Source organism: Macaca mulatta, chromosome 15 (assembly GCF_049350105.2).
Source record: "Macaca mulatta isolate MMU2019108-1 chromosome 15, T2T-MMU8v2.0, whole genome shotgun sequence".
Lineage (NCBI taxonomy): Eukaryota > Metazoa > Chordata > Mammalia > Primates > Cercopithecidae > Macaca > Macaca mulatta.
The window spans coordinates 93893780-93921652 of NC_133420.1; the positions used below are offsets into that span (position 1 = coordinate 93893780).

At 38.3% G+C, this 27873-nt stretch overlaps 2 protein-coding genes across 5 annotated transcripts in view; one reads left to right on the forward strand and one right to left on the reverse strand.

Annotated features, from left to right (window-relative positions):
* PLGRKT (plasminogen receptor with a C-terminal lysine) overlaps window positions 1–27873 on the forward strand; it is a 258541-nt gene that overhangs the window by 150641 nt on the left and 80027 nt on the right. The gene's annotated exons all lie outside the window — the stretch shown is intronic.
* CD274 (CD274 molecule) lies at window positions 1295–21431 on the reverse strand. Of its 2 annotated transcripts, XM_015117668.3 has the most exons (7): window positions 21157–21431; window positions 15782–15847; window positions 14539–14880; window positions 8748–9035; window positions 6227–6334; window positions 5000–5059; window positions 1295–3932 (listed from the first exon to the last, which is right to left on the reverse strand). In XM_015117668.3, the coding sequence occupies exons 2-7, from the start codon at window positions 15831–15833 to the stop codon at window positions 3910–3912; spliced, it is 873 nt and encodes a 290-aa protein (XP_014973154.1). In that variant the 5' UTR covers window positions 15834–15847; window positions 21157–21431; the 3' UTR covers window positions 1295–3909.

Sequence of the window (27873 nt, forward strand, 5' to 3'; positions counted from 1 at the left end):
AAACTTAAAAATTATATTAGGCCTACTTGTGGCAGACAGTCACACGCTTGTAAAAGAGACTAGAGCAAAAGTTTAATGAAAGCTTATGGACCATTTTCATATTAACTTTTCTATAATACAGACCCCTCAAATGTCACAAAATTTCCATACCACCAAGGCAAGCCAGGAAGAATAGTTCTCCATATTCTTTCCTGATTAGGAAGGCCAGATATCCTGATGTCTAGCACCCATATTTATTGCTTTGACTGCCCAAGGGCTAGCAAAAATAGTGCATCGTCATTACTACTGAAAACATCTAGAGGCCAGGCATGGTGGCTCAGGCCTGTAATCCCAGCACTTTGGGAGGCTGAGGTGGGTGGATCTCCCGAGGTCAGGAGTTCGAGACCAGCCTGGCCAACATGGTGAAACCCTGTCTCTAGTAAAATACAAAAATTAGCCAGGAGTGGTGTTAGGTGCCTGTAATCCCAGCTACTCGAGGGCCTGAGGAAGGAGAATCACTTGAACCTGGATGTGGAGGTTGCAGTGAGCTGAGATAGTGCCATTGCACTCCAGCCTGGGTGACAAGAGCAAAACTCTGTCTCAAAAACAAACAAACAAACAAAAACATCTACAGTCAAACTCATATTCTTAGAATAGCCATTATAATCCTTTGAGAGTATCTGATTCAAACAAGTGATAAAGACTTTTAAAACGGAATTTCTGACTAAAATCTAACCGTATAACACATTAAAAGGTCTATAATTCCTTGAATGATAAGTTTTGTCATGCTTGTTTTAAAACCACAGATCTAGGGTCCTAACCATTGCTAGCCCTAAATCCTCAACCTGGCTTAGTTCTAGGCTTCTCGCTTTGTTTTCAAAACTTGAAGATTGCAATACATCCAGCTTCATATGCACTGGATTGCATACCCGTTTACAGATCTGGGAAAAGTACTTTCTTAGAGGTAAGTCCCTTTGTTTCCCTGTAGTTCTATTGAATTCCACTCCTTCTCTCCCACCCTCTCTCCCTTAGATCTTCAATGTAGATGACAGGATTTTGACTCTTCTTGGTATGGTCCAAAGAGAAGCTGCTGAATGAGAGAGAATGAAAATTTTCAGTACATTCTTTTTTAAAATAAGTTCTTTTGATACTTTTTTCATTGTGCAGGATTCAAAAGCATGGTGTATAAACACAGAAGCAATGAAGAAAGAACTAGTAAGCAGGCTGCAAATATTCCAAGTAACTTTCTCCACTGGGATGTTAAACTAAGCATTTTATGAAACACAAAATAAACAAGAAAATGGACATGCTGGTGTACCAAGTAACAAAATAAATAAGGATATTTTATTAAATTAATGCAGGTACAAAAAGTGACAATCAAATGCAGAATTAGATATCATCTCTGCCTATGCCATTTACGATGAAACATGAGACAAAAGGGATAAAGTGCCTTACAAATCCAACACCAAAAGGAGGAGTTAGGAATAGACTGAGTAGACTATGTGCCTTGCTCAGCCACAGTTCTTGCCTGTAATTCACACAAAGAACACTGTCACACAAATTACTGTACAAATGCACATGTACAAACAGATAACACAAGGAGCTCTGTTGGAGACGCTGTTTCTTCAACCTTGACGGGTGGCAAAGCGAAGGTATTCCTTGTCACTGACACCAGAATGTGGCCAAGAGGGAAAGGAAACTCTGGGATCTCTCAGGGCATCTGAATCTCAAAACCTCCAGGAAGCCTCTTAGGAGGCCTGTGTAGTGATGACAGCTGGTGGCATTAAAGGGTTCAAGCACAACGAATGAGGCTTTTCTGGCACAGGGTAACTAGCAGTCAAGGTACACTACTGGAATTTCCAGAAAGAAAATGTGATTTTGCAAGTACAGCATCAAAGTGAAGTTTATACTTGACAGAAAGCAGAAAACAAAAGTTCCAGATATGATTCTGTCATACAGAGTTAATAATAAGATTGCTTTTTAGGACTAGATTGACTCAGTGCACCCTGGAGAGCCCATGGGTCTCCTTTTGAGCAAACATAAATCCAAACTCAGTCCTAGAGCAAATACTTAACAAATGCTGGTTGTCTAAATGTATATGTAGCACATATTTAACATGTACTAAATCATATGAAAGATTATGAAAAGCTATGGGAAAGATAACTTAGAAACAAAGAAGGCATGTGTCCTGACCCTTGGGAGCTTCAAATTCATTCCATCTGCTACATAAGAAACACTACAATAAATAAAAATAGCAAAGTGCACAGCAGACATATAATGTGTTACTATTTAGGGAAAAAAATTTAAAAATATATGCTTTTAACATACATTTCCAAATGTAGACTATCTTTAGAAGAACATATGAATAAAAGGCAGTAGCAGTTGCTTCTGGAAAGGAAACTTGAATGGCTTGGAGGATGAAGTGGAGATTTTCAAACCATCTCCCATGGGATCTTTTGAATTTTGAATCATGGAAAGGTATGAATTTAAAATTTAATAGCATTTGAATAGAAAAGACAGAACTGTTAAACAATATCAGACACTATATAAACAAGCATTAGATTGTATGGCAAAGGCAAATAAGGGATAAATATAATGCTAGAAAAGGAATTCCAGTGTTATTTTTCAGGGTTATTTTAAGTACTGACTTCTCTTTGTAAATGAAAATTACTTTGATTATTAAGATGTTTAAATACATTCAACTGTCCCAGACCACATGGGCCTATTTCCTCCTCTTGGCAACACTGCTCAGCTTTTCTCCTCACATCATCCTTATGCTATGACACTGGACTAGATTGTAATAATATATTTTCTTATTAATCTCCTTATTATACTCCAAGCTCCTTGAGGACAGGTACTTTCTCTTGCTCACATCTGTAGATTCAATGCCTGGTACAGTGATTGATATTGCAAGGGCACTTAATAAATGGGTTTTGAATAAATGAATTGCTTAAAGTAAAATATAGCTGTAAATTGTATTATAAAAGGACAGTGGGTGGCAGTCTGAGCTCTGCTATTTACTGGTTTTGGCAAGTTACTTAATCTGTTTGCTTCCTCAGCTGTACAATGGGTAAAATAATAGTGGTTATCACAACAGGGTGGTTACAGCGATGAAAGGAGATTATGTGTGTATGGTACCACATAATTATAAAGCTGATATTTAAATGGAACAAATACTGCACAGACACTTGAGGTCTGAGAATAAGATTAAGTCAATCAGAGTATTAATGGGTTAAATAAAGGTGACATCCTATACAAATCAACGGTTTCATCTTTATGCTTCCAATGTGTACTTGTAGTTATAGAGGAGACCAAGCACCTTACAAATACTCCATGTTTTACTAGATGTGAGCAAGTCATTAAGCATCAAGTTTAGTTTGGCGACAAAATTGTAACATCTACTACAATATATCTTCAAAAGAAATCATTCACAACCACACTCCCATGACAAGAAGGCCTCACAGACTCAAAATAAATAGGAAAATCTCATACATAAATACTGTTCCAACACTGGGACCCTCAGTCACGCAGAAAACAAATTGAGGCATTGAGTGGAGGCAAAGGGCACTTCTGCAGGAACTGACCCTCAAATTAGGGATTCTCAACCCGTTTTCCTAAGATGAGCAGTGGATGATTTGCTTGGAGGCTCCTTGTTCAGAAGTATCCTTTCTCCCTGTCACATGCACCGATGAGCCCCTCAGGCATTTGAAAGTATCAAGGTCTCCCTCCATGCTCCCTGTTCAACTCCATTTTTCTTCATTCTCCTCCTCTGCTTTCGCCAGGTTCCATTTTCAGTGCTTGGGCCTTTTAAGTCCCATACTGCATGCATCCCACGGGCCCATTCATTCCTCTGGTCATGCTCAGCCCCGACGAACCCCCAAACCACAGGCTGAGAATCCCTGCTTGAAGATCAGAAGTTCCAATGCTGGATTACGTCTCCTCCAATTGTGTATCTGGAGAGTGATAATAGTATATTAATTTCATGGGGAGCGGTCTGGGGAAAAAGTAACAAGAAATCTAATAAAAAACATAACTCATAGTTGCTGAGATGATAAATGATAAATTTGAAATGAGAGAAAGAAGCAGGTTATATTTGTACCCAATTATCCTTACATGATATCCTGAAAAACCCCTGTCTTGAGCAAATTGGGATGACTTTCCCCCCAGGATGTTGTAAAGCTAAGTAGCAAATAACATTTGCTACTTAGCTTTACAACACAGATGATGCTACAGGCCACAGAATGAAACTTGCCTGAGCTTGTCAAGTTAATTAGACTGCTTTAAACTTGGGCTCATTGTTAAGTTTGGTTTCTAACTACATTAAAAAAAATTAGAAACCTTAATATAACTTTCTTCTTAGTTCAATAAACTGGATGAGACTTTTCTGCCCTGCATATAAATGTAAACATTTGTAGCAAAATGGATTGAAGCAGATGGGTTAAGAGTAAGGGTCTGTGGTTAGGCTAATGGACCCCAAGCTTGATATTTGTAATCAGTTGTGTGTTCTTGGGCACTTTACTTTATCTTCTTGACCCTCTGTTTTCTCTACTGTAAAATGAGGATAATTCTAGTATTTTTCTCTCTCTCTTTTTGGTAATGGCAAGGGGTGGGGGATTAAATGAGATACCGTGCATGGCGCAGTTAACATAGTATTACAATATACAATACTGACACACAATATTTTAGAATCAATTAATTATCCATCCACCTAAGTCAACCTTGTCCCCTGCTGCAGGGAGCTGCTAGGGTGCAGGGCAACAGATTAGCAAAGAGAAGCTGACTCCTTCCCCTTCCCTGCTCCTCTCCTCTCTCCACAGAGCTGCTCCCTACTCTCTACTCTTGAAGGCCATCCCTAAACTTCCTGAGATGGTGGAGAAGTTCTTGTATTAGTTGTGAGGCAAAGGGGAACCAGCATTCTTTAAAAGGAGAGGAGATTATGACTAATGGATTTCTCTTTGTTATTGCTTTAGCTTTTTGCTTCCTTTGCCTTCTACTTCCCAATTCCTTCTGATATTCTTACCACGTTGCTTCTTTGAGTTTGTAACTCGAATGCCACTTTTTTTCATATCCATCATTCTCCCTTGAGAAAAAGAAATCATTTTTATTTCCATATAGCACAGCTCTACATCCCATACAGTGACCCAAGTTTAAATTTCAAGTTCTATGAAACATTTGTAATCCCTAGGAAGTCTGGTGGGCATCCTTATTCCACAGTTCCCAACTTCTGAGGTTAATTAATTCAATAGGGTAAGGCACATGCTTTTGATCCCAGATTTTCTTGAGGACTATACACTTTTATTTTTCATCTTTTCCCAGAGATGAATCAAATTCTGAGGTATTTTAATATCTATTGATTTCTATTCATTTCTACTGCCAACTAATCTCTTTTTCCAGAGAAATATTCAAAATGCAAGCTGGCAACAATTATTTCTTTGTGCAAATCAACTGCATCTCAGGATCTTACTGTCATTGAAACTTGATCCTTATATTCTGGCTATCTCAATCCTGTTAAGAACATAATTTTTGGTAACAGCTTATCTCTACTATCTCAGTTAACACCACTTTCCCCCATGTAAGGGGTTGTGGGGAATTTTTCAACGACTATTGGAATTCCCTTCCATATTCTACTTCCCTATTTAACATCAGACAACTCTATACAATCACTGGATCTCTTGGTATACTTCTCTAAGTATCAGAGGAATTATTTACTCTGAATCATCATAAATGGGAGGAAATTATTTGAATATACTCATTTTCCTGGATTTTAATTGTTCCCATAGGTAAATGGAGAAAGGAACACATGCAAATTATGTAACATCCTCTACCAATAATTTTACAAAATACTCTATGGTGAAAATACTACAGTTCTACAGAGGAACTATTTTTATTACTTAGAGTACCCAGAAACCAGCTGGGTGCAACTAATGCAAAACTAAAATGCAACTGAAAATGACAGGCATTTTAGCTCCTTCTTTACAGTAAGTCTGTGGTTATTTTCATGATAGAAAAAAATTGTATGACACTGCATCTTCTACCTCCATCCATACCCATTCTCCTGTCCCTCACCCCTTACACCTCATCTTCACCCAGTGATCCCATGCAGCTTCAATATAATTACTGTTGAATAGTGGAATGCCTTTGCACCACCCTGCAGAGGTTAAGTCAGGTTTCCTTGCAGCCATGATCGATCCAATTCTCACCCCCTCCTCATCCCCAGTGGAGACCACTGCAATTAAGGAAATACTACCTTTTCTTAAATAGAAGATGAATGTCAGTGCTACACCAAGGAGTAAAAAGATGGCTCCCAGAATTACCAAGTGAGTCCTTTCATTTGGAGGAAGCGCCAGAGGTAGTTCTGAAAAACAAAACAAAACAAAAACAAACTGACTAAAGATAAAATTTTGATGGGAAGGGGTCATCAGGAGAATAGTCATCCTTGAAGTTTAGTTTAGCTTTAGGATAATTTTCTTAAATGCCAAAGTTTGAGTGGCTGGAATGGCGAGATACATCTGTTAAAATGGGAACAGCATGGAGAAGTGTAAGAAGCCCAGACTTTGAAAAGGTGGCGCTGGGGTTAAATTCTGCTGCCCCTTAACCAGTTTTGAGGTCTTGGGCAAGATACTTAACCAGTGTACAAAATACAAATGCTAATACATTTCTTGTGAGGCTAATATTTTATAATGTGCTTAGCACAGTACCACATGGAGTGGCTACTCAGTATTAAATGGTGGCCTTGATTATTTCACTTCCATTTATTTATTTATTTATTTATTTATTTATTTATTTATTTATTTTTGAGGCAAAGTCTTTCTCTGTTGCCCAGGCTGGAGGGCAGTGGCACAATCTTGGCTCACTGCAACCTCCGCCTCCCAGGTTCAAGCAATTCTTGTGCCTCAGCTTCCCGAGTAGCTGGGATTACGGGTGCACGCCACCACATCTGGCTAATTTTTGTATTTTTAGTAGAGGCAGAGATTCACCATGTTGGCCAGGCTGGTTACAAACTCCTGACCTCAAGTGATCTGCCCACCTTGGCCTCCCAAAGTGCTGAGATTACAGGCACGAGCCTCCACTCCCGGCCCCTCTTGCATTTTTTAATATAGAAGTTAGTAGCCTACAGTACATGGCAGAGATGGCCCACAGTAGAACATGGAAAACCAACCAGCACTGCTAAGGAGCTCCCACCTCCTCCTATCTGTCATCATGATTGGAGGCCAATGCTTGTTGTCTTATCTTTCTCTGCAGTTTGAACATCTCTGGACAAGTCATTAGTATCTCTTACTAGGCTCCTTGTCTGGGGTACCATGCAGGAGGAAAAGGGGTCCCATGGCACACAGATGTTCAGAGATTGCTAACTCCCACCTCTCACCCTTAGTCAGCTCCTGCCTGGCTCAGCTCTCCACTGAGACCCATGATCCATCTCTAACTACCCAGGTGAAGCTTTAAAGACACAACAACAGCCAGCTTTTTCCGTAACTTACAGTTTACAATGCCTGTTCATATATGTTTTATTTCAGTTTCAGAACAACTTTATGAGTTAGGCATGCCAGTTATTTTAAAAAATCCCCAATTTACAGATGAGGAAACAGACTCAGCACAGTTAAGTGAGTTACTGTAGGCCACCCAACAAGTAAGTTGTCATAAAACAGCTTTTAAATGGCAGGAACCCACTAGTCTAGCTTTTTCTGAAAGCCAGTTGAATACCTGAGGACTCATACCCCAGTAAGAGCATCCCCATCATTTTCTAAACTTTTTTTTTCCCTCTTTCTGTTCACAAGACCATCCTGGATTATCTTTTCCTATTGATTGACTTTTATGTCTAATTTTTCAGCTGTTTTTGCTGAAGTACATGGCATTTTCCTGTCAACATCTATTGGGGGCGGGGGAAGTGAGAAGCTCTTCTCAGAGTATCTTTGTGTTTATATGAAATATCATGCTCACTCACCTCACTTACTTTCACATTCTGAGCCTCCCATCAGACTCTGTCTCCCACCCTACCTACTTCTATAGAGTAGTGAGATAAAAAAAAATAGTTGAATTTGTGCAGGCACTGGTCTCAAATCATTTTCATACACTGTTGCTAATTTGACCCCCACAATAACCTTGCTCAGTAGGTTATAATCCTACAGAGAAAGTGAAGCACACAGAAGTGTAGCAATTTGCCCAGGGATACACAGCCTCATGTCCTGTGCACTAAACAGACTGCTAGCGTTGAAATATTGTAGACTACCTTGGGAGAGGCACAGGGGAGAAAGGGTCCCTCCTGTTTGGCATAAGATAGAAAAATACGTTCCATTTATTTCCTGCCACAGAAACCCTAGTAAGAAGGAGGCGGCTCTGATGTGCCAGGATTTGGATTCCTGAAACATGGCCTGAACTGAATATTCCTCTCAGGTATTCCCCCAGGTTTCCCACATGGTATGAAAGCATTTCCCACATGGTATTGGATTGCCTGTTTTTTGTTTGTTCATTTGTTTTTTATCTGTTTCCTGAAGAGTGTGAACGTGAGTCTTATTATTCTATGTGTGTCAAATGAGTACTACAATGCATGGAACAAAAGGCATATTCAATAAATATTTGGTGAATGTTTATTAAGTAACAATATGATTTGGATGAATGGAAGTGAGGAATTAGGATACATTTTGTAAATATAATGTTATTCATTAATTCATTTATTCAACAAACACTGAATGACTATGATAGGCAGACATCATGCTAGGTGCTAGGGGACAGTGTTAGACATATTTTAATGGACACATTCAGAATATTACCTGGGATGACCAATTCAGCTGTATGGTTTTCCTCAGGATCTAATCTCCTAAAAATGCAGTAGAAAATCTCATTAGCTGTTGTGTTGATTCTCAGTGTGCTGGTCACATTTAAAAGCTTCTCCTCTCTCTTGGAATTGGTGGTGGTGGTCTTACCACTCAGGACTTGATGGTCACTGCTTGTCCAAATGACTTCGGCCTTGGGGTAGCCCTCAGCCTGACATGTTAGTTCATGTTCAGAGGTGACTGGATCGACAACCAAAATTCTTTGGTTGATTTTGTTGTATGGAGCTAGGACATAAGCAAAAAGAAGTCAGGGCTTTTGCTGAGCACAGAACTAGATATATAGCTTGATGCTGTCTACATTAGAAAGAGGATCAATGCAGGCTGGTTCTCAGAGGGATACGCTTAATGTTCAGATGCCTCAGCAGTGGGGAACACCTGCTAGCTCTGCCTCAGTTCAGTTCAAAGTTGGGACAAGTTTGGGTTAATAGGAATGACTATCTTGCTATAAAAATCATGTTGGTACATTTATTGGGCTCAAACAAAATGTAAAGATTAATTTACACTAAAACCCCAGACTTCACCACTATGTAATATATCCGTGTGACAAAACTGCTCTTGTACCTCTTAAATTTCTACAAAAAAAAATTTGAAGAGAATTATCTTTAAACCAGCAATCTTTCTATTCAAATATAAAATACCTCTCTCCATGTATTCAGGTTTTCATATGTTTCTCAGTAAAGTGCTATACTTTTTACATAGTGCCCCATTTCTTCTTAAATTTATTCTTGGATATTTTATTTTTGTTGTTCTAAATCTGTCTTTATAAACATGAATCTCTCCAGCTGGTATGCTTTGTTTTCTTAGACTTTATTTAGTAAACAGAAAACCTGATCTTGATGTGTCATTCACTTTTCTGATTTGAAGCCAATGATCAGAAATTAGATACAAAAATACATACTGTTTCATCTGTAAACAGTGATACATGTTCCTGGCGACACTTTTTAATGTTCAAATTTGTTCTTTATTTTAGAAGTTTTAAATTTACAAAAAAATTGCAAAGATAGTATAGAGTTATATATACCCCTTACCCAATTTCCTCTATTGTTAGTATCTTACTTTACCATGGTACAATGGTCATAACTAAGGACATTAGTACATTATTAATAACTAAACTGCATAATTTATTCCATTCCTCCAGTTTTTCCCTAATATCCTTTTTCTGTTCTGGGATCTATCTAGGATACCACATTATGATACTTATATTTTAAGCTTTTAAATGCTGGCTATTTTAATAAATCACTTAAATAATTATGCTCAAGGAAGAAAGTTTGATTCAATTTTAGATCATTGGTTTGGGACCCTTTTAGGATTAAGATACCGTTTGCTGACAATTCTAGTAGATTGTTCAGTGCATCTATATAGCATAAGAGCTTTATTCATGTTTATCTATTACAAGTACATTAACATGTTCTTATTTTGTTGATATAATCTTTTTTTTTACTCCTAATACTACAGCATAACCACTAATGATCTAGAGCCTTAACTCTCCAATCCTTTACCAAGGACAACAATAGATCTGTGATGTAATTTCTTCAGAGTTAACACAAAACAGCTAGGATCAAACAAAACTGAAATAAATAATTAGTGATGTTTTGATACTCCTACATCAATGAAACCACTACCAGTGGAAACACTGGAAATCAATAAAATTATGATTTCAAAACACAAAAATAATAGTTCTTATGAGTGGGTTGCTTTGGGGTAATTATGGATTTTCAGATTCTCTTATCTAATTTTGACTAAACTAACCATCTTACAAAATTAAACAACTAATTAAAAAGTTTTCCACAAAGAAACTGAGGATTGAAGATAATACTAATAAATCAAGCACAACCCAGAGGAAACAGCAGAAGTGACACTTCTTATTGGCGACTGTATGAGGTTGTAAACAATTAAGTACTTAATTAGACCTCACAGTGTTATATAAAAAAACACAAACCTCAAGATTATTGACACTATCCACCTTTGTTAATGATAAATTCCACCCTAAGGTATATCATGCCTTGACATATTAGCTAACAATAGTGAAGCGTCACAATTAGTAAAAATTGAAAATATTGTTTATTAAATTTTTATTTCATCCTCTTAAAATGTCTGTTTTTGTACAAATGTCTATTAGGTTGAACCAGATGAAACTGGTAATATTCAACCTTTTTTGCTCTTCAAAAATGGCAATTTTTCTTACGGTACAACCTATATATTAATAGATAGTAAATTTTTTATAATTACACACAAATGTGCCTGCACAGACACACAAGTTTAAAATGTTTTACAGATGAGGTGAGTAATCAAAATTTTTTGCAGACCCCTGGTCTAGTAGATCTAGAACACTATACTAATATTGAACAATCAAAATCAAGAAAAGGTCATGATAGTTTTGAAGCCAATATATAACTTGATACATACACCAGAGGTGCAAATACAGGCAATAAGTGGTTATTAAGGGCCCAGACTTCAGAGTCAATCTGCTTGGATTTAGAACTAGCTTTATCATTTACGAGGCTGGGTGAATTTGGGCAAATTACTTAATTTCTTTGGACCCCAGTTTCCTCATCCTTAAAATGGGAATAATACCACTTATCATGAAATCAAAGATTCCATCATTGAAAGACACACTCAGATTTCAGAGACAGTGAAGTGTGAAAAATACTCATCTTACATGATGAAGCACCTACCCCATAGAGTCATTTCCAGGAGGAAATGAACTAATTTAGACAGAATGTTCAGTACAGGACCTAACACACAGAATAAGCAAGTGCTAATTGTAGTAGTACTCGATAGTTGTAGTAGTACTCGATAGTTGTAGTAGTACTCAATAATAGTAGTAGCAGAGCTGCTTCTCCTCCTCCTCCTTTTACTACTGCTGCTTCAGTGTACCCTTTAGAAGGTGCTAACAGTTACTGATGAACAGTTTGGGAAATAAATTTTCATATATCCAAGTCTGTTCATGTTTCCAAAATTTTAGGCTAATCCTATTTGAGGAAATCATTCATTCATTGACTCAACAAATATTTTTTTGTGTGCTTTTGTCATACTACCACTCTGCTGTACGTCAAGCCCTGGGGATACAACAATATTAAAAAACAGACCCAAATCTCTGTGCTTGTGGAGTTTATATTCTAGGAGGAGAGAGACAATAAACAAAATAGAAAAGTATGATATGATATGCTACACAATATACTAGATAGAGATAAATGCTACAGAGAACACTTAAACAGGGCTGGGAATTTTGGGGAAAGATGGGGTTGGTGGGGAATGACAGCAGTTGTTCTGGTCCATACGATCCAAATAGCTTTACTGGGATAACTATGCAACACTTTGATCTTTCAGCTGCCTCATCTCATTGAAGGTCCTAAAAGTCTGAATGAACATTTCGTTTTCCCTACTATTAGGTTCAGTGATTAAAGAAAAACACTTTTAATTGAAAGTTAGAGGCCTGAGAGTCTGGTATTTAAACTCACAAACATGAAAGGTGCAATAACACCCAAAGTGATCATGATAATTGAGTGAATCCAAAACTAAATTCTTTCAAATTTCAGTTTTGAAATGTTTCACCTTTAAAATCCCATGGTGAGTAAACTCCTGTGGCAAAGCTATGTTACCACACATTTGCTGTGATGGGAAGTGAAGTTCAACAGCAGTACTGTGAAATCATTTGCATATGGAGGTGACTCAGGAGTTCTACTTCCCTTAGTTGGAAAGCTTCGGCAAGCCAGCTACCTCGTTTCCACTGGAGACACTGCCTCAGTGCAAGTGAAGCTTGGTGGTTGCCTTCCTTGTTCTAAGTGCAGAAGGTTCAGACTTTTGGTATAGCTCAACTCAACCCCAAAACCACTGTCTGCAAATGACAAGATGGATTGGGACTAGAATGCAAATTAACTAATTTAAAATACAAAATGGAATTGTCAAATCAGGTCCTCAAACCTGGTTGGTCATTTGCTTTGCTCCCTGAAGAACTCCCCCTTGGAAAAACCATCAGTGCCGGAAGATTTCCTATTGTGTTGATCCATGGCAAAGGAGACTGCAGATACACAAGGGATATTATGGAGCCCAGATGACCTGAATAAAACCCTTTGCTACTACAAGGACAGCTGTCCCCTCCCTATACACTCCCTACAGGCTGATGAGAGATCTTCTTTGGAAGCAGAAACTTATACTTTATGCAGCCTTCTTCCTGACTGCCAGGATTATACTCTTCTTTTCCATCCCAGATCTAGCAATGCTGTTGATGAGGCTAAGTCATGATGATTTCTTTAATATCTTGGAACACAGTAGATGCCTGATATTTGCTGATGGACTGGAGAAAAACTGAAAGTATAAACCACAACATCTCAAGAAATGCCGTGAATGGAGAAGCACATGGTAAAATATAATGAAAATTAAATCTACTTTACAAGTGATATCTTCTTGACAATAGTAGCATTATTTGAGCCAGAATCAGGGACCAGAAATACAACATAAAACTGATACATTTCTCTTAATCCCTACATGATTTTGTTTTTGAGTTTATAATTATCAGTGATCATTGATTAATCATTGATCAGTGATCAATGACAAGTGTAGACTTTTTCTACTTGTATTGTTAGCCCTCAGATTGATGGTAGTTAGTCCAGGAATGGAAATACCAAGGGGAGATGATTTAATTCTAGTCAAATATTAAAAGGTCATCATGGAAATGAAATAATTCCAAAACTACAACTAGAGGGGCAGATTTCAGCTTACTATTAGGGAGTAATTTCAACAGGATATGGAAGGGGAGTCCAAATGGCAGGGATGCCATTGTGGGATATGACAGGGATGCCACTGCAGGAAATATATGAACAGAAGATCCTCTGGGGGATTTTTGTTCTTTGTGGGAGTTTGGATTAGTCGCTCCTGCCTGGGATCCTTTCAGCTCTCAATTCTATGAAACTCAACAATGAAAGCAGAGGTGTTTTCCTTTACTTAGCTAGTGCCAACACAAAACTTCGAACTCAAGTGACCTGATGACATAACTGTGGGTCAGTTCCCAGGAATTGACACTCCTAGTTCCTCTTCAATTCCCCAAGACAACATCAGTATAGATTTTCAAGATGAATATATGCCCAGTGAGTATAGTTTATACTGTACTGGAAGAGTAAGTTCTTTTACACTTAATTTGATTATTTTTTGTCTTCATAGGGAGACTTGAAGTCTTTTTTAATATGAACCTTACAGTGGGGTTTGATCTGAATATATTTATTAGCATTTGATATAGAGAGGCTCAAAAAAGGAAAACTGACCTAATAAAATAAAAAAATGGTAGTTGAATAAAAAAGGTTCTGGAGGGACACACAAATAATGGTTACTCTCTTGGAGTGTCTCTTGGTTATCTCATGGGAGATAGTGGTGAAGGGAGGAGGGACACTTTTGCAATTCATTTGATCTCTTCCATAGTATCTGAATTCTTTGCAAGTATATGTATTACATTTATAATAAAAAAGTAAAGACTAGGAATTATTTTTGGAAAACTGTACATACTGTAGAACATGGCTCTGTGTTGTCTCTGGATTTCCAATGACTATCATATAGGTGCTCAAGAAATGCTAATTGGAGACTTACGTGAATGAATTCATGAACTGAATGAATGAATGAAGAGACTATGCTATTCTGTTTGAAAATAAGTATGGACTTATAAGAATGAAAAGTCTTCAACGCTTAGAATATGTTTTCTATAAAGATCAGGCCTCTCATCTATAATAATTCTTACCATTGACTTTCACGGTAATCCGCTTGTAGTCGGCACCACCATAGCTGATCATGCAGCGGTAAACCCCTGCATCCTGCAATTTCACATCTGTGATCCGAAGTGCAGCATTTCCCAGGGAGAGCTGGTCCTTCAACAGCTGGGCCCTCTGTCTGTAGTTACTATGCTGAACCTTCAGGTCTTCCTCTCCATGCACAAATTGAATAATGTTCTTATCCTCCATTTCCCAATAGACAATTAGTGAAGTCAGGTCTAATTGTTTTTCTACTGGGAATTTGCATTCAATTGTCATATTGCTGCCATACTCTACCACATATAGGTCCTTGGGAACCGTGACAGTAAATGCTAAAAAGAAAGAAGAATAACCTTCAGAAAAGGGAAAATTCCTCAAAACATTTATAAAGTTGGCACAGCATTTAAAAATCACCTTATCTGGTCAGTTATGTTATCATTATATTTAAGAACTTGCTAAATACATATTTTATCCAATGGGCTTGAAATATGACACTATGTCTCATGCCGAGACATAGTGTCCCAATAACAGAATAATAAAATTAGCTAAACAAGTTGCCCCCACAATTTATAAACATATATTACTGTAGAAATATTATATGGAGATGGAGTACTTACAACCAGGAGACTTGGTTTCATGTAGACATCCCCAGAATGTCCTTTGACTGGACACCTATTTGCTTCCTACATAGAGGGAATGGTAGATTCTAACATCTCTTTTTACTTCCCTAAACTTTTGATCAGTTTTCTGGCAAGAAGTACATTGGTATGGAGTTCAGGAAGGACCGCAGGGTGGTGCCAGTACTGTGTTACCCTGACATTTTCCATGTATCCTACAATTCTTCCTTAGAGTATTCTCATCAGGAAAGGCATGTCACAGAGCAACCAAGATTGAAAGATTGAAAGATCCTGGCCTTGTTGAAAACAAACAAATAAATATATACATACAGGCCATTTCCCCAGATATTTTCAGTAGTTAACCCTGGGAAATGGGTAATAGATTATTTTGTGTCTTTCAATTTGTCTATATTCTCTATATTTTTACACAATGACACAGGGAACTTTATCATTGTGTAAAGCAGAAGAAAGACTTTGTCATTGTGTAAAGTAGAGGAAAGAAGAGAATATTCTCTCTATAAGAAAATTGCATGCATTTTAAATTATCATTTTAGTTTTAAACTCATGGTTAAAATATTTAAAATATAGAACCTAATGGAAGGATTTGGTGTCTTACCATTCAGCAAATGCCAGTAGATCGTGAATATAAAGACAGCAAATATCCTCATCTTTCTGGAATGTGCTAATTATGGAAAACACAAAAAGAAGACTGCTTTACTTAATAATTAAACACACAATATGACATTATGGGACTTGGTGGTTCTAATTGAAATAGTCTTCTAATAACCAGTCATGATTGACTTGTAATTGTGGAAACCCAGCAGGGAATAGGAAGTTCAATACCTTCATTCCATTGCCCACAGCCACATAAACTTAAGTGAAAAAAGTTACTAAAAGATGAGAAGTTTCAAATTTATTATAGTTACAGGCCCTGAAAAAAATCTGCTCACTCAAAAGAAGCCAGGAAGATAATATTTCACCAAATTCCTCTCAACTATTTCTTGTTTTTTCTGCATTGTAACATACCTAGTAGAACCTGCCCTGTACAAAATTTCAAAGCAAGGAGAATCTGACTTTTACATTTCCAACCTGTCAATGCTTTTTCCCCCTACGGCTAAATACTTTCATCTTACCCTTTAGCTTTCCAAGATTTCCACTTCACTATCTCAGCCATGCTAGTCCTCCTTCAGGTGCCATCCTTCAAAATCTCCTCTTCTGCCCCTCTCACTTATTCTAAATTATAAATCTATTCTCTCAATAAACAGATTATTCTACTAACAGTGGGGAGTGGGAAGGGGAGAAAGCTGGATTTGACTAATTCATACCAAGACCATGAATGACTCACAGTCACTCTTCCAGAGTATCTGCCTAGATTCTATTCTTCATTTAGTCATCCTGCTTGAAATGTTACTAATTCTTTCATTTAGCAAACACTGATTGAGCACCTCTTCTGTGCTAGGCACTATTTTAGGCATGGGGAATATGGAAGTCAGCATGAAAGAAAAGTCACTCTCCTTTTGTAGTTTATGTTGAAGTAGTGGAGTAAAAGATTTATACTTTATTTCAGCATTTATTAATGTTTTCTCTCTCTTCTGTTATACATATATTTACAAACTTTGATAAGAAAGAGGTAAGTTTTCCCTCTTACTGCCTCTCTAATCTTTGTATACAGACATGAACTCACAAATGATCAACTAATCAATGCCACATACATATAAGACAGGAGATTAATGTTCCTAATATATAAATAGCTCCTAACAATCAATAAGACAACTACACAAACTACACATAACCCATGAGGAAAATAAGTGAAAGGTCATAACGTATAGTTCAGAGAATAAGAAATACAGGTGACATGTAAACATAGGAAATATGTTCAATCTCACAACAAAAATTATAAGATATGAAATACCATTTTTCACTTCTTAGCTTGAACACAATTGTAAATATTTCTAATATTTAGTGTTTGTGAAGATATGAACAAATTGGCTTTCTCACACACTAATGGGAGGAATTTTTTTTTTTTAGGGGGCACTTTGATACTTCCTATTACAATTGTAAATATGGATGTCATATGACATTTCGCCCTCTCCTAGAAATCTATCCTACTAAAACACACACACACACACACACACACACACACACACACACACACACACATATATATGTATATGTAAAGGAATAGCATTGCTCATAACAGCAAACTGAGAATATCTTAGATTGTCTAAGTGGTTAAATAAATTTTGTTATATTCACAAAATATAATACCATTAAGGACTGAATTCAGCATATGTAAATGTACTGATTTTGTAAACATGTAGGAAGTTGCAGAACACTACATGTAGCAGAAATCCACTTTTTGCTAAAAAAAAGAAAAAGTGAGTATGTGTGTTTAGACACAGGAAATGTCCAAGATGTTAACAGTGATTATATTTAGGAATTAAATTGGAGGGAGAACCGGTAGGTTTTCACTCTTGTTTTTAAACGGAAAAAAGGAAGGAAAAGACAGAAAAAGAGAGATGAGATTATGGATTTTTTTTGGTGCTCTGTGTCCAAATTTTCAAGCGAATGAATGTTTTACTTTTAGTATCAGGTAAAAAATAAAAACAAAATTTCATGAATCATTTCACCTTGCCAAACCATAGACTGTTTAGCAGACCAAGTGATATAATGGAAAGAACCCCAAAAGGGAGTCCAAACATCCAAACTGAGGTAGAATAATAAATTCATCTATTTTTTATGTTTTTTCCTTATTATTAACATAATGTGACAAAATTACAGAAAATGAGAAAAGAAGGGGAAAATCACCTACTGTTTCATCACTCTCACCCAGGGAGAATCTGGTGATGCCTGGAAACATTTTTGGTTGTCAAAATTGGGCTGGTTGAGGGAGGGTTGCTACTGCTATCTAGGGGTAGAAACCAAGAGTGCTGCCAAACCTCCTGCAGAGCACAGGCCAGCCTCCCACAGCAAAGACATAGCCCAAAATGTCAATAGTGCCAAGGCTGGGGAACCTTGTCACCACTGTGAGCATTTCAGTATATATCTTTCAGTCTTTTCCCTTTAATCTTTTAAAAAGTAATTTATAACCTTACCATACCTTTAATACCCATTTGTTTCATTTAAGCTTATGATATAAATATTGCCCATCTTACTGCATGATATTCGTAAGCATCTTATTGAACAGTTCCATAATATTTAATTCCTCTATTATTGGGTATTGGATTGTTGCCAATTTTAAAAATATCATAAGTATGTGTTTTCAGCAAATATTTGTTCAGTGCCTACTGTGTGCCAGGCCCCAGGCTAGGCCCTGAGGATAGACTTCCTCAAATAGTGTTGCTGATCAAAGAAAATGAACATTTTTCTGGTTCTTGACACATGTTGATATTTGGTACTGTTACACTGTATTTTCACCCAGTTGGGTATTGTTTAAAAAATATTTTTTTTTGCTAATGTGAAAGATCTGATCATTTTTTGGTCTGTTTATATCACTGGTTTCTTATCGACCTATATGAGCCCTTCATGTTAAAAGATAAAAAGGGTAAGTGAAATAACATGAGTCATTATCCTCTTGCCAGGGTTAGATACAAAATCGGGCTGCAGCATCTACCGGACTATCTTTTCCTTGGGCCAGAGTTAACTGTACAGTTATAAAATATTAATGTGATATTTTATAATTATTGTATTATAAGCACAAATACACTTACTAGGCAGAAGAAAACTTAAAATACCCCTAATTCCAAGCAAAGCATTATAACCATATGTGAATAAAACAAAGGGACATTAAATCTAGTCATAGATTACAACTAATTTTGCCAATGTTTATGGCCCTACTCTGGTGGAGTTCTTGTCCTTTAACGAATTTGGTTGAAATTTTTAGAAGTAATGGAGGTTTCCTGGAAGATGATGGATTAGATCCAATATTTACCTACTTTCTCATCAAACCCTCTCCTCCACAGCTCTATTTCCTTGGGGTTCAGCTGTCATTAGTGAGGGATGAAAAGGCAGAATACAAAGATCATGTAAATACACACATGTTCTTTAACCTCTAACCCTCACATCAGGGCAGTTGGTCTAAGAGAAGAAGACGTCAGTCTTCTTCAGGTAAGAATTATGACCATATGTGAATTCCCATATCCGAACGGAGACATTCAAAGAGCAATGAAATGTAAACTGGGGAAGAAGTGATGGCTCATTCAGGTTGGGGAAGTAGGTTTGTCCCTGGGGGAAGCCCAGTATAACACGATGGAACTGATATTACTTCTCTATCTTCCAAGGGTAGGATGGGTAGAAGGAAGAGATAGAGAAAAAGTCAAGTGGCCAGGCGCGGTGGTTCACGCCTGTAATCCCAGCACTTTGGGAGGCCGAGGCAGGTGGATCACCTGAGTCAGGAGTTCGAGATCAGCCTGACCAATATGGTGAAACCCCATCTCTACTAAAAATACAAAAATTAGCCGGGCGTGGTGGTGGGTGCCTGTAGTCCCAGCTACTCGGGAGGCTGAGGCAGGAGAATCACTTGAACCCAGGAGGCAGAGGTTGCCGTGAGCTGAGATGGCACCACTGCACTCCAGCTTGGGCAACAGAGTGAGACTCGTCTCAAAAAAAACAAAAAACAAAAACAAACAAACAAACAAAAAAGGTTAAGCTTCCTTTCTCAAAAGTAGGAGCAAGAGGCCTGCATGGTGGCTCTGGCCAGTAATCCCAGGACTTCTGCAGCCTGAGGCGGGAGGATCGCCTGAGGCTAGGAGTTCGAGACCAGCCTGGGTAACATAACAAAAGCCCTATCTCCACAAAAGAAAAAAAAAAATTCTTAAGTTAAACCCCAAGCCCAACCTCCTTCTCAGTCACACTGAGACACTCTTGTACATTTTCCACTTGGGGTTTCAATTCCCCACAGTATTTCTGTGACTTCCTTGAAGACCACACTCTAACTGCTGTCATGTGGCCTCTGCCTACCTGCTTCTACTGAGAAAGGCTAAGTTTTTCTTCAGAGTATCATAGTTCTCCTTAAATACTGTTGACAACCATCATTGTCAACTGATACATCCTTTCTGGAAAGCATTTTCAGTTTTCTTCAAAACGCCTTTAAAATATTCAGTCTCTTTGACTAAGTAGTTACACTTCTAAGTTTATTGACGGAAACAATCAGCAATATTCCAGAGATATCTATGTAATGATGTTCAGTGAATGGCTAAGACAGAACCACTGTAAATAACCTTTATACCCAACAGTGAGGAATTAATTTCATTTAGTTATCCAACCTAATCGAATGCAGCACTAAAAACATTTTTTAGAAGGTTATTTAATTAATAGAAAAGCATCTACAGTAAATTTTTTTTCAAGTATTAAAAAAAGAGGTAGAACAATGGTACTTTTACTCCTTATGTTATAAGACAAACCCAGACTGAACTTTGACATAGGCCAAGGTCAACATGTCTAAGAAATGTTTTATTATACTATTTTTATTCTTAGGCTCCTCCATTCCTCTTTTAGGACTCCTTTGGGTTTTCAGAATGGACAGAGCAAATAAATTCCGTTCAGGGGTCCTGGACGTGCTTAGCGCAGGAAGAGACTTACTTATCTGCTGCAGCTGGGATGACTTACACAAGTCATATTACTAGCAAGCAGCTGACGGTGGACTAGGACCCGTGTCCAGACTTCCAGCCTAGCATCAGAGCTATATTCTGAACACACGGTCGCATAAGAATGACTACCTATCCTATACTACCCACCTTATTTATTTTTAGAGGTATAAATTATTTTTAGAGCAAAACTGAATTGCGCCTGGAGGAAGCCCAGATGCATTGCCTGTTCTTATTAACCCCAACAGGTAATTGGCTCTACTGCCCCCTAGACCATCGCGTTCCCTTTCCCTCCTCCTCTCTCCATCCCAAAGAAAGGGTGTAGAGATCCTCCGTCCTAAGGTGCCCAGCGAGTTAGCCAGAGATGCTAGGCCGTGGGCACCTGCGGAGGAACAACGCTCCCTACCTGCAGGCAGAGAGAAGCGCGGCTGGTGCGGAGCCTCGGGAAGCAGCGCAGGACTGGGGCTTCAGGACTGGGGCTTCGCGAGGCGTGCCAGCTGCTCAACTTGGCGCCCGGCCCGGAGGCGGGGTCCCGCCCACCTCTGCGCAAGGCAGCAAATCCAGTTTGCCGGGCATTGGACTTTCCTGACCTTCGGCGGAATAGGGGAAGCTTTCAGTTTGGGTAGCGAGTGGTGTTGGTGTCCTAGGAATAAAGCTATGTATAGAAATGAAACAGAAAGTGAAACCTGTCAGTCCAGTTTTCTTGTAAATGAGGTTTTCACCGGAAAGAGTTCCGAAGATTAAAACAAATCCACATTTGGTATGTTATTAATATAAACAGAAATTTACAACAAGCCAACATCTGAACGCACCTTGATTTTACCTTCAGAGGGGTGACAGCTTAAGGTTACCCCTTAACCTTTATCAGAAAGGTTTCCCCCTTTCTGATAAAAGCGTCTTCAAGGTGACTGAACATCTTGACCTAAGTTGATATAACTCTACGACATATAGAAAGTCAACAGCAGACCCATATGGCTTTGGTTTTTATTCTAGAAAGTAGGGGTGTGTGTGTGTGTGTGTGTGTGTGTGTGTGTGTGCGCGTGCGTGTGTGTGTGTGTATGGGTGTATAATGGGAAATATATTTTTAAATCGTGGATTCTGTGACTTCCTCAAAGTTCCTCGACATAATGAAACTTCATTTGCTTTGTCATTAAAAGAACTTCCCACCCTGAGCTACATCTTTTAAGAATGCTCAGGGTCCCTGCTATTCTGCCACCCTAAGGATTCAGGCTGGGGAAGCCTATTCTAGGTGAGGGTTAAGAAAGCCCTTTTGAAAGCTTTGGGTTAGTGAATGGGCCCAAGATGACAGACAATGGTGTCATAATTTATTTAAGTATTATCCACCGCTGAACTTCGAGGTGCTCCCTTTTCTCGAACTCCTGACCTCAAGTGATCCACCAAAGTGCTGGTATTACAGGCTTGAGCCACCGTGCCTGTGTGCTCCCTTCTCTTTTCCTTTTTTTTTTCTCTTTTTCTAAATTAAGAAATTGAACTCTTCATTGTTTGCCTTTCCTTCTTATTCATTTCAACTGCAGTTCAAAATACTGCATAATGAATGAATATTGAGATGGCCCTTGCATTGGTTATAACATTTGCTTCCCAAATAAGAATTTTCACATTCTGATCATATCACAGATTTTTATTTTTATCTTGGAAATTATTGAGGCTGACAGTGCCTTGATTTGGCAGGAGTGTGGAGTTCTCTTTGGCCTCAATAAAATTGCAGTAGGGTTTGGACCCAGCTCAGATGCTCCTTCTTTCAAATCTCTTTTGAGGTCACATAGTAGAATAGAGCAATTTTGGTGACTGTGAGTTTGGGTGACTTCCCAAAGTTCCCAAAGTTGGGTGACTTCCCAACTTTGGTGACTGTGTCCTCTAGGAAAATATAGACATTATGTGGCAATATAGTTTACAGGTACTGCATATGTATAGTCTGTGTATGACACACACATGTACAAACAAGTTTCATGAAAAAATACTTAGACCTACTATCTGCAATGCCCTCTGATGTTTTCATTTAATGTTTTATTTTTCTAAATAAACCCAGGGCATAAACTTCATGTTCTGCTAGTTCATCATGACTCTTGAGGTCTGCAAATAATAATAATAATAATAATAATAATAATAATAATAACAACAAAACAAAAAAAGAAAACTGGCTTTAGAGCCATCTACCACTAACTAGCTTAGTTAACTTGGGCAAATAATTTACTAAGTAGCCAGGATTAAATCATATCCTTCTATATGGACTGGATGATCTATAAATAATTTTTTGAACTGGGGATGCGTGTTTTGTTTTTGTTTGTTTTATGAAAGCAGTGTTCAGGGTCGACCTAAATGATCAACAGTGAGGCAAATGGAATTTGCCTTTCTCTAAAGTTGTTGATGGGAATTGAGGGTATTTGCTCAACTTGCTGCTCAGTGATTTGCATATTAGTAATGTGAGGATTTGTGTTTTTGTTCATCTTTCCCACCTGTTTCTACCCTTCAGCCATTCATTTTCCCATACAATTGATCAACCATCTGGAGATTGAAAAACAGGCTGTGTTTAGAAAAAGAGAAATTTTATCACCTCAAAAAAATATGTAAAGCATAACAGATGGCTAATGAGTGGGGGGATAAGTCCTGAAACTCTGTGTGAATTTTTTTATTTGGACGAAATGATGGAGAAGTGCTGAGATAGGAGAAGAGCAGTGGGGAGCCAGGGCTGAAGAGCTGGATACTCTGGTCATCTTGAATACCACCACTTCCCATTCATATAACACCTACTCTATTCATTTTTAGACATATAAATTCATCATTGCCAATGTGCTGTTTCTCATAGTGTCTCTGATGGTTACTTGCATTACACTCGACCTGGGGTTAATGTTTAAAATACAGATTCTAGGGTTCTGCCTGGGATCCAAACCTGGGGGCAGGGTCTTGGGGGTCAACATTTTAACATTGTCCTCAGGTGAGTCATGTTCACATTGAAGTTTTGAAAACTAGTGATTTAATATTTAAGGAAAAAATGAGCCCAGAGTTCTTTGCAAGTACAGCTGTAACTCCCTTTCTTCCATCTAATTTGGCTAATTTATCAACACCACCCTTCCTTCAGCCTCTGTCTACCCCACTTGCCACTTTTGCTTCTAAAGCAGGAAAGATGATCCTCATTCGTACTGATCTCAGGAGGACTGATTTCAAGGTCTTACAAGTGGACCTGAAGAGATGTAAGCAAATTCCTGGTGAAGGAGCAATTTTCAGTAAATGTTCTTGATCTTCAAAAGCAGCATATACTAAAGAGACTCAAAACAAAAGACACGGACAAACTGCTTTGTTTGCATTGAATATTTTAAAATGTATTTTATTATGTATAAAGACAATATCCAGATTTGTCTCCAGGTTCTATTTTTGATCGTGTAGGGTTGTAAACCACTGCCCTATGCAATGCTCATTTCTCTTCCTCTGTTCTCATCTAGCCCCTCACGTTTGTTGCCCCTACCCTTGTCATAGACTCACATGCTATAAGTGTCTCATGTCAAACAGACTTTGTGGAATAGAATACTTTGTTCTTGTTACACAAAACAATGGTTTAAATGACAGGGGTAATTAACATGTATGGGAGACCAGAGAGTAGCAGCTGTCCTCATCTGACACCCACAATCAGATGCTTCTCTCACTCACACTGTGTCTCTCTCCTTCCTATCCTGAGCTGGGGAAGAGCTGGGCAGGTGAAGAGCTCTTGCCTTCAATGGGCGGATCCTGTGCCACAGGTACTTTAAAACAAAGATGAGGCCTCCAACAATTTCCGCTACCCATAATGAGTTCATAAACCCAGACATAAGTAGTTATGGCCTGGATAAATGCTGTGTGAGTTGGAGAACACTCTGTGGTAAATATTTTAATTCCAGAGAATCTCATTAAATCAACAGAATGCCAATAAAAGGTAAAGTTTACAATTGAGAGATACTCTTTCAGGGGATCCTGGAAAATATTTCTTGATTTAATGTCCTAGAACTAATAACATAAGTGAGTGTCACACAAAGGAAATAGTCACCTTGTGAATCATTTCCTTTGGTTACTTAAGGTGAACTGGATCAAGAACCCAATTAACCCATTTATTTTTGTAGGCTCATCATAAAAGAATGAGAAGTAGTTTTTTTTCTTTCCCCACCATTTCCTTGAAAGCACAGCAAGATCTTTCTGTTCTGAGAGAGATATGTTCCAAACAGAAACTAATCAATAAAAATTGCAGATACTGAAAAGTCCTATAAGAGAAAAAAGAAAACAAGTCAGAGCAATATGGTAAAGTACACAGGTGTGAGGTTCCTGTAGTTACAGTGGTCAGGAAACGTATAAGAGGTGATATCTGAGAAATGAACCATGAAGATAACCATGGAAAGATCTGCCAAAAGAGCATATTTGGCCGGGGGAAGAGACAGGTACAAAGACTATAAAGGTGGAACAAGCTTGGCAAGTTCTAAGGACGAAAAGAAGAAAATTGTGGGTAGACAGTGAGGAAGAGGGATGGTGGGTCAAATCATATCATGGAAAGCCTTGAGGACTAAGGGGAGAGGTTGGATTCTACTTGCAATGAAAAACCACCGGATGATTTAGAGCAGGGTAGTTGCCTGATGAATGTTCGAAGAATACCACTCTAGCTGTAGTATGAAGGATGGAATGTAGAGGGGCCTTACATTCATGGAGACTGGAAAATCTTTAGGAGCTGTTTCTGTAGACCATGTTCAAAATAAAATTTGGAAGTAGAACTAATAGGACTTATTGAGGGATAGTAGTAGTAATGGATAAAAGGAAATCAAAGAAGATACACACACACATATTTGTATATATTTATATACATTACATATATATTTGTATATATTTATATACATGACATATATACTTGTATGTATTTAATATGCTTTTCCAAAGTAGGATACTATAGCCAGTTTCAATATTATGTGCATTCTCTAAATTAAGGAAGTCTAAAAACCAAACAGAAACTTTCCTGGTAAATGAACTACTGGAAACCAGTCTAAACCAATCAAGAAAGTCATGATTTCTAAAGAAAAAATTACAGTCTTTTCTGGAAATGGAGAAATTGGTGGCAGTATGTTGACAGTGTTTCAAAGTCATGCTCCTGAGGTTTGCTATTAACCAGGCTCCAGTTATTTTGGAGAAATTCACAAGAAGGGCTGTGGGTTATGGTTAAAGCATTCTTTTGACCAAGTACAAAGAAGGAAAGCCTCAGAGGTTGAGAAATGCCATCAGGTGAGGCATCAGCACTTAGGTGAGTGTGTGAACTCTGTTTGGAGATGAACTGTTTTACCTCCTTACAGAATATGACAGGGTGGAGAGAAATGGAAAAGCATAGGTTTAATTCATGCCTGTGTATGAACAAGCCAAACAGAAATGTGTGAATTACAGACTAGAGTTATAGACATTTCACAACTCCAAGTAAAGGCTGCCAACCCAGAAATTCTTGCTGATTGCGTGCTAATCAGAGCTGACAAAGCAAAAGAGGGATGTGGCAGCATTTTCAGAGTAAGACCGAATAATGACATTCCTGGGGAGTCAGAAACAATGTAGACATACTTCTACTCCATGAAGTCCAACTCTCCCAAGGCAGGGTTCCAGGGGCTAGAGATGAGCAGTCTCTCCAAACCCAGTAAGGGCTAACTTAAGTTTGGATTGGAAAAGGTGGACTTATTTTACTTCCAGTGTAGAAAAGTTGGTCTCAAGCAAAATCACTGGGTATCCTTCACCCTGTATTTCCCACACTCCAATAGCTATGGCAATAGCAATAACCTTCATGTACTTGGTTTTTGTTAAAAGGGTAATTAATGCCTTCTGTGACTACAAACATTTTAACACAGTTCACTCTTCCTTTTTCATATGTTATTGGATGGCAAGAGGAAGATGGAGACTTGACATGGGAAAGAATACATTCTAACATTGACATATGTGTTACCTGTTATCAGGTTTGTTTGGAAGAACTTTGATCAACACCACTAGGCCAAGCTATCCAGCACATCTAGGGATGCTAACCATAGAAGGAGGAGAAAAGAAAGAAGACTGACGTCCAGGTTTTTTTGTGTGTGTGTCCCTGAGTGACACAAAGAGATACTATGTCTCTCTTGTGAAGAACTGCAAAGAAGGGGGAATATATAATGGGACAGGAAAAAACAAACTGTTTTTCCTACTCTTACACTCAACTCAGCACAGAACATTTCTAGTTACCAAAATGTGTAGGGTTTTTCCCTACACAACAAGCAGTTCTCCAGTGGACACCAGCTGAGTGTCCTATAATTCAGTTCAATTCTGAGATGATCTATAGGAAGTTAAAGTTAAATCTCACAGGTTAAGGGCTCAGTCCCACGAGGCTGCCCCAACTTCAGATGCCAATAGAAAGTCTAGGCCTCTGGAATTTTGACTGACTGGCTTTAAATTGTGGGTCCCCATGACCCCCTCCTTGGGTCTGATTAATTTCCTAGAGCAGCTCACAGAACATAGGGAAACAGTTAACTTACATTTACCAGTTTATTATATCAATTAACATAAAAGATATTACAAGGGATACAGATGAATAGCCAGATGAAGAGGCACATAGAACAAAGTATGGAGGATGGGGTGCAGAGCTTCCATGGCCTCTTTGGATAGGCCACCCTCCAAGCACCTCCATATTTAGCACCTCCAGAAGCTCTCCAAACCCCCTCGTTTAGGGATTTTTATGGGGACTTCATCATGTACACATCAGCAATTGTTAACTCAATCTTCGGCCCCTCTTCCCTTTTCACAGGATGGGGTAGGGGCTGAAAGTTCCAAGCTTCTAATCATGGCTTGGTCATTCTTTTGACCAGCTCCCATCCAGAAGCCCACCAAGAGTTACTTCAGGAGAACAAAAGATGCTCCTATCACTAAGGAAATTCCAAGGGATCAGGAGCTCTGTATCAAGAACTGGAGTCGAAGATCCCCTAGAACAAAAGATACCCAGCACACCTATCACTCAGGAAGTTGCAAGGCTTTCAGGAGCTGTGTGCTGGAAAATGGGGACAGAAACTAAATATATATTATAATACCACATATAATAAGGTAGATCATTTTACTCATAACAGAGTTACGGATCAACACAATAGCAGAGTTC

Coding starts and splice junctions, on each gene's coding strand:
- CD274 (XM_015117668.3), bottom strand. CDS start 15,833: ATGAGGATATTTGCTGTCTTTATATTCACGATCTACTGGCATTTGCTG. Junction 6,335..8,747: donor AGCTGAATTGGTCATCCCAG/GTAATATTCTGA, acceptor TTTGTTTTTCAG/AACTACCTCTGGCGCTTCCT. Junction 5,060..6,226: donor CATCTTCTATTTAAGAAAAG/GTAGTATTTCCT, acceptor CTTTTTCTCAAG/GGAGAATGATGGATATGAAA.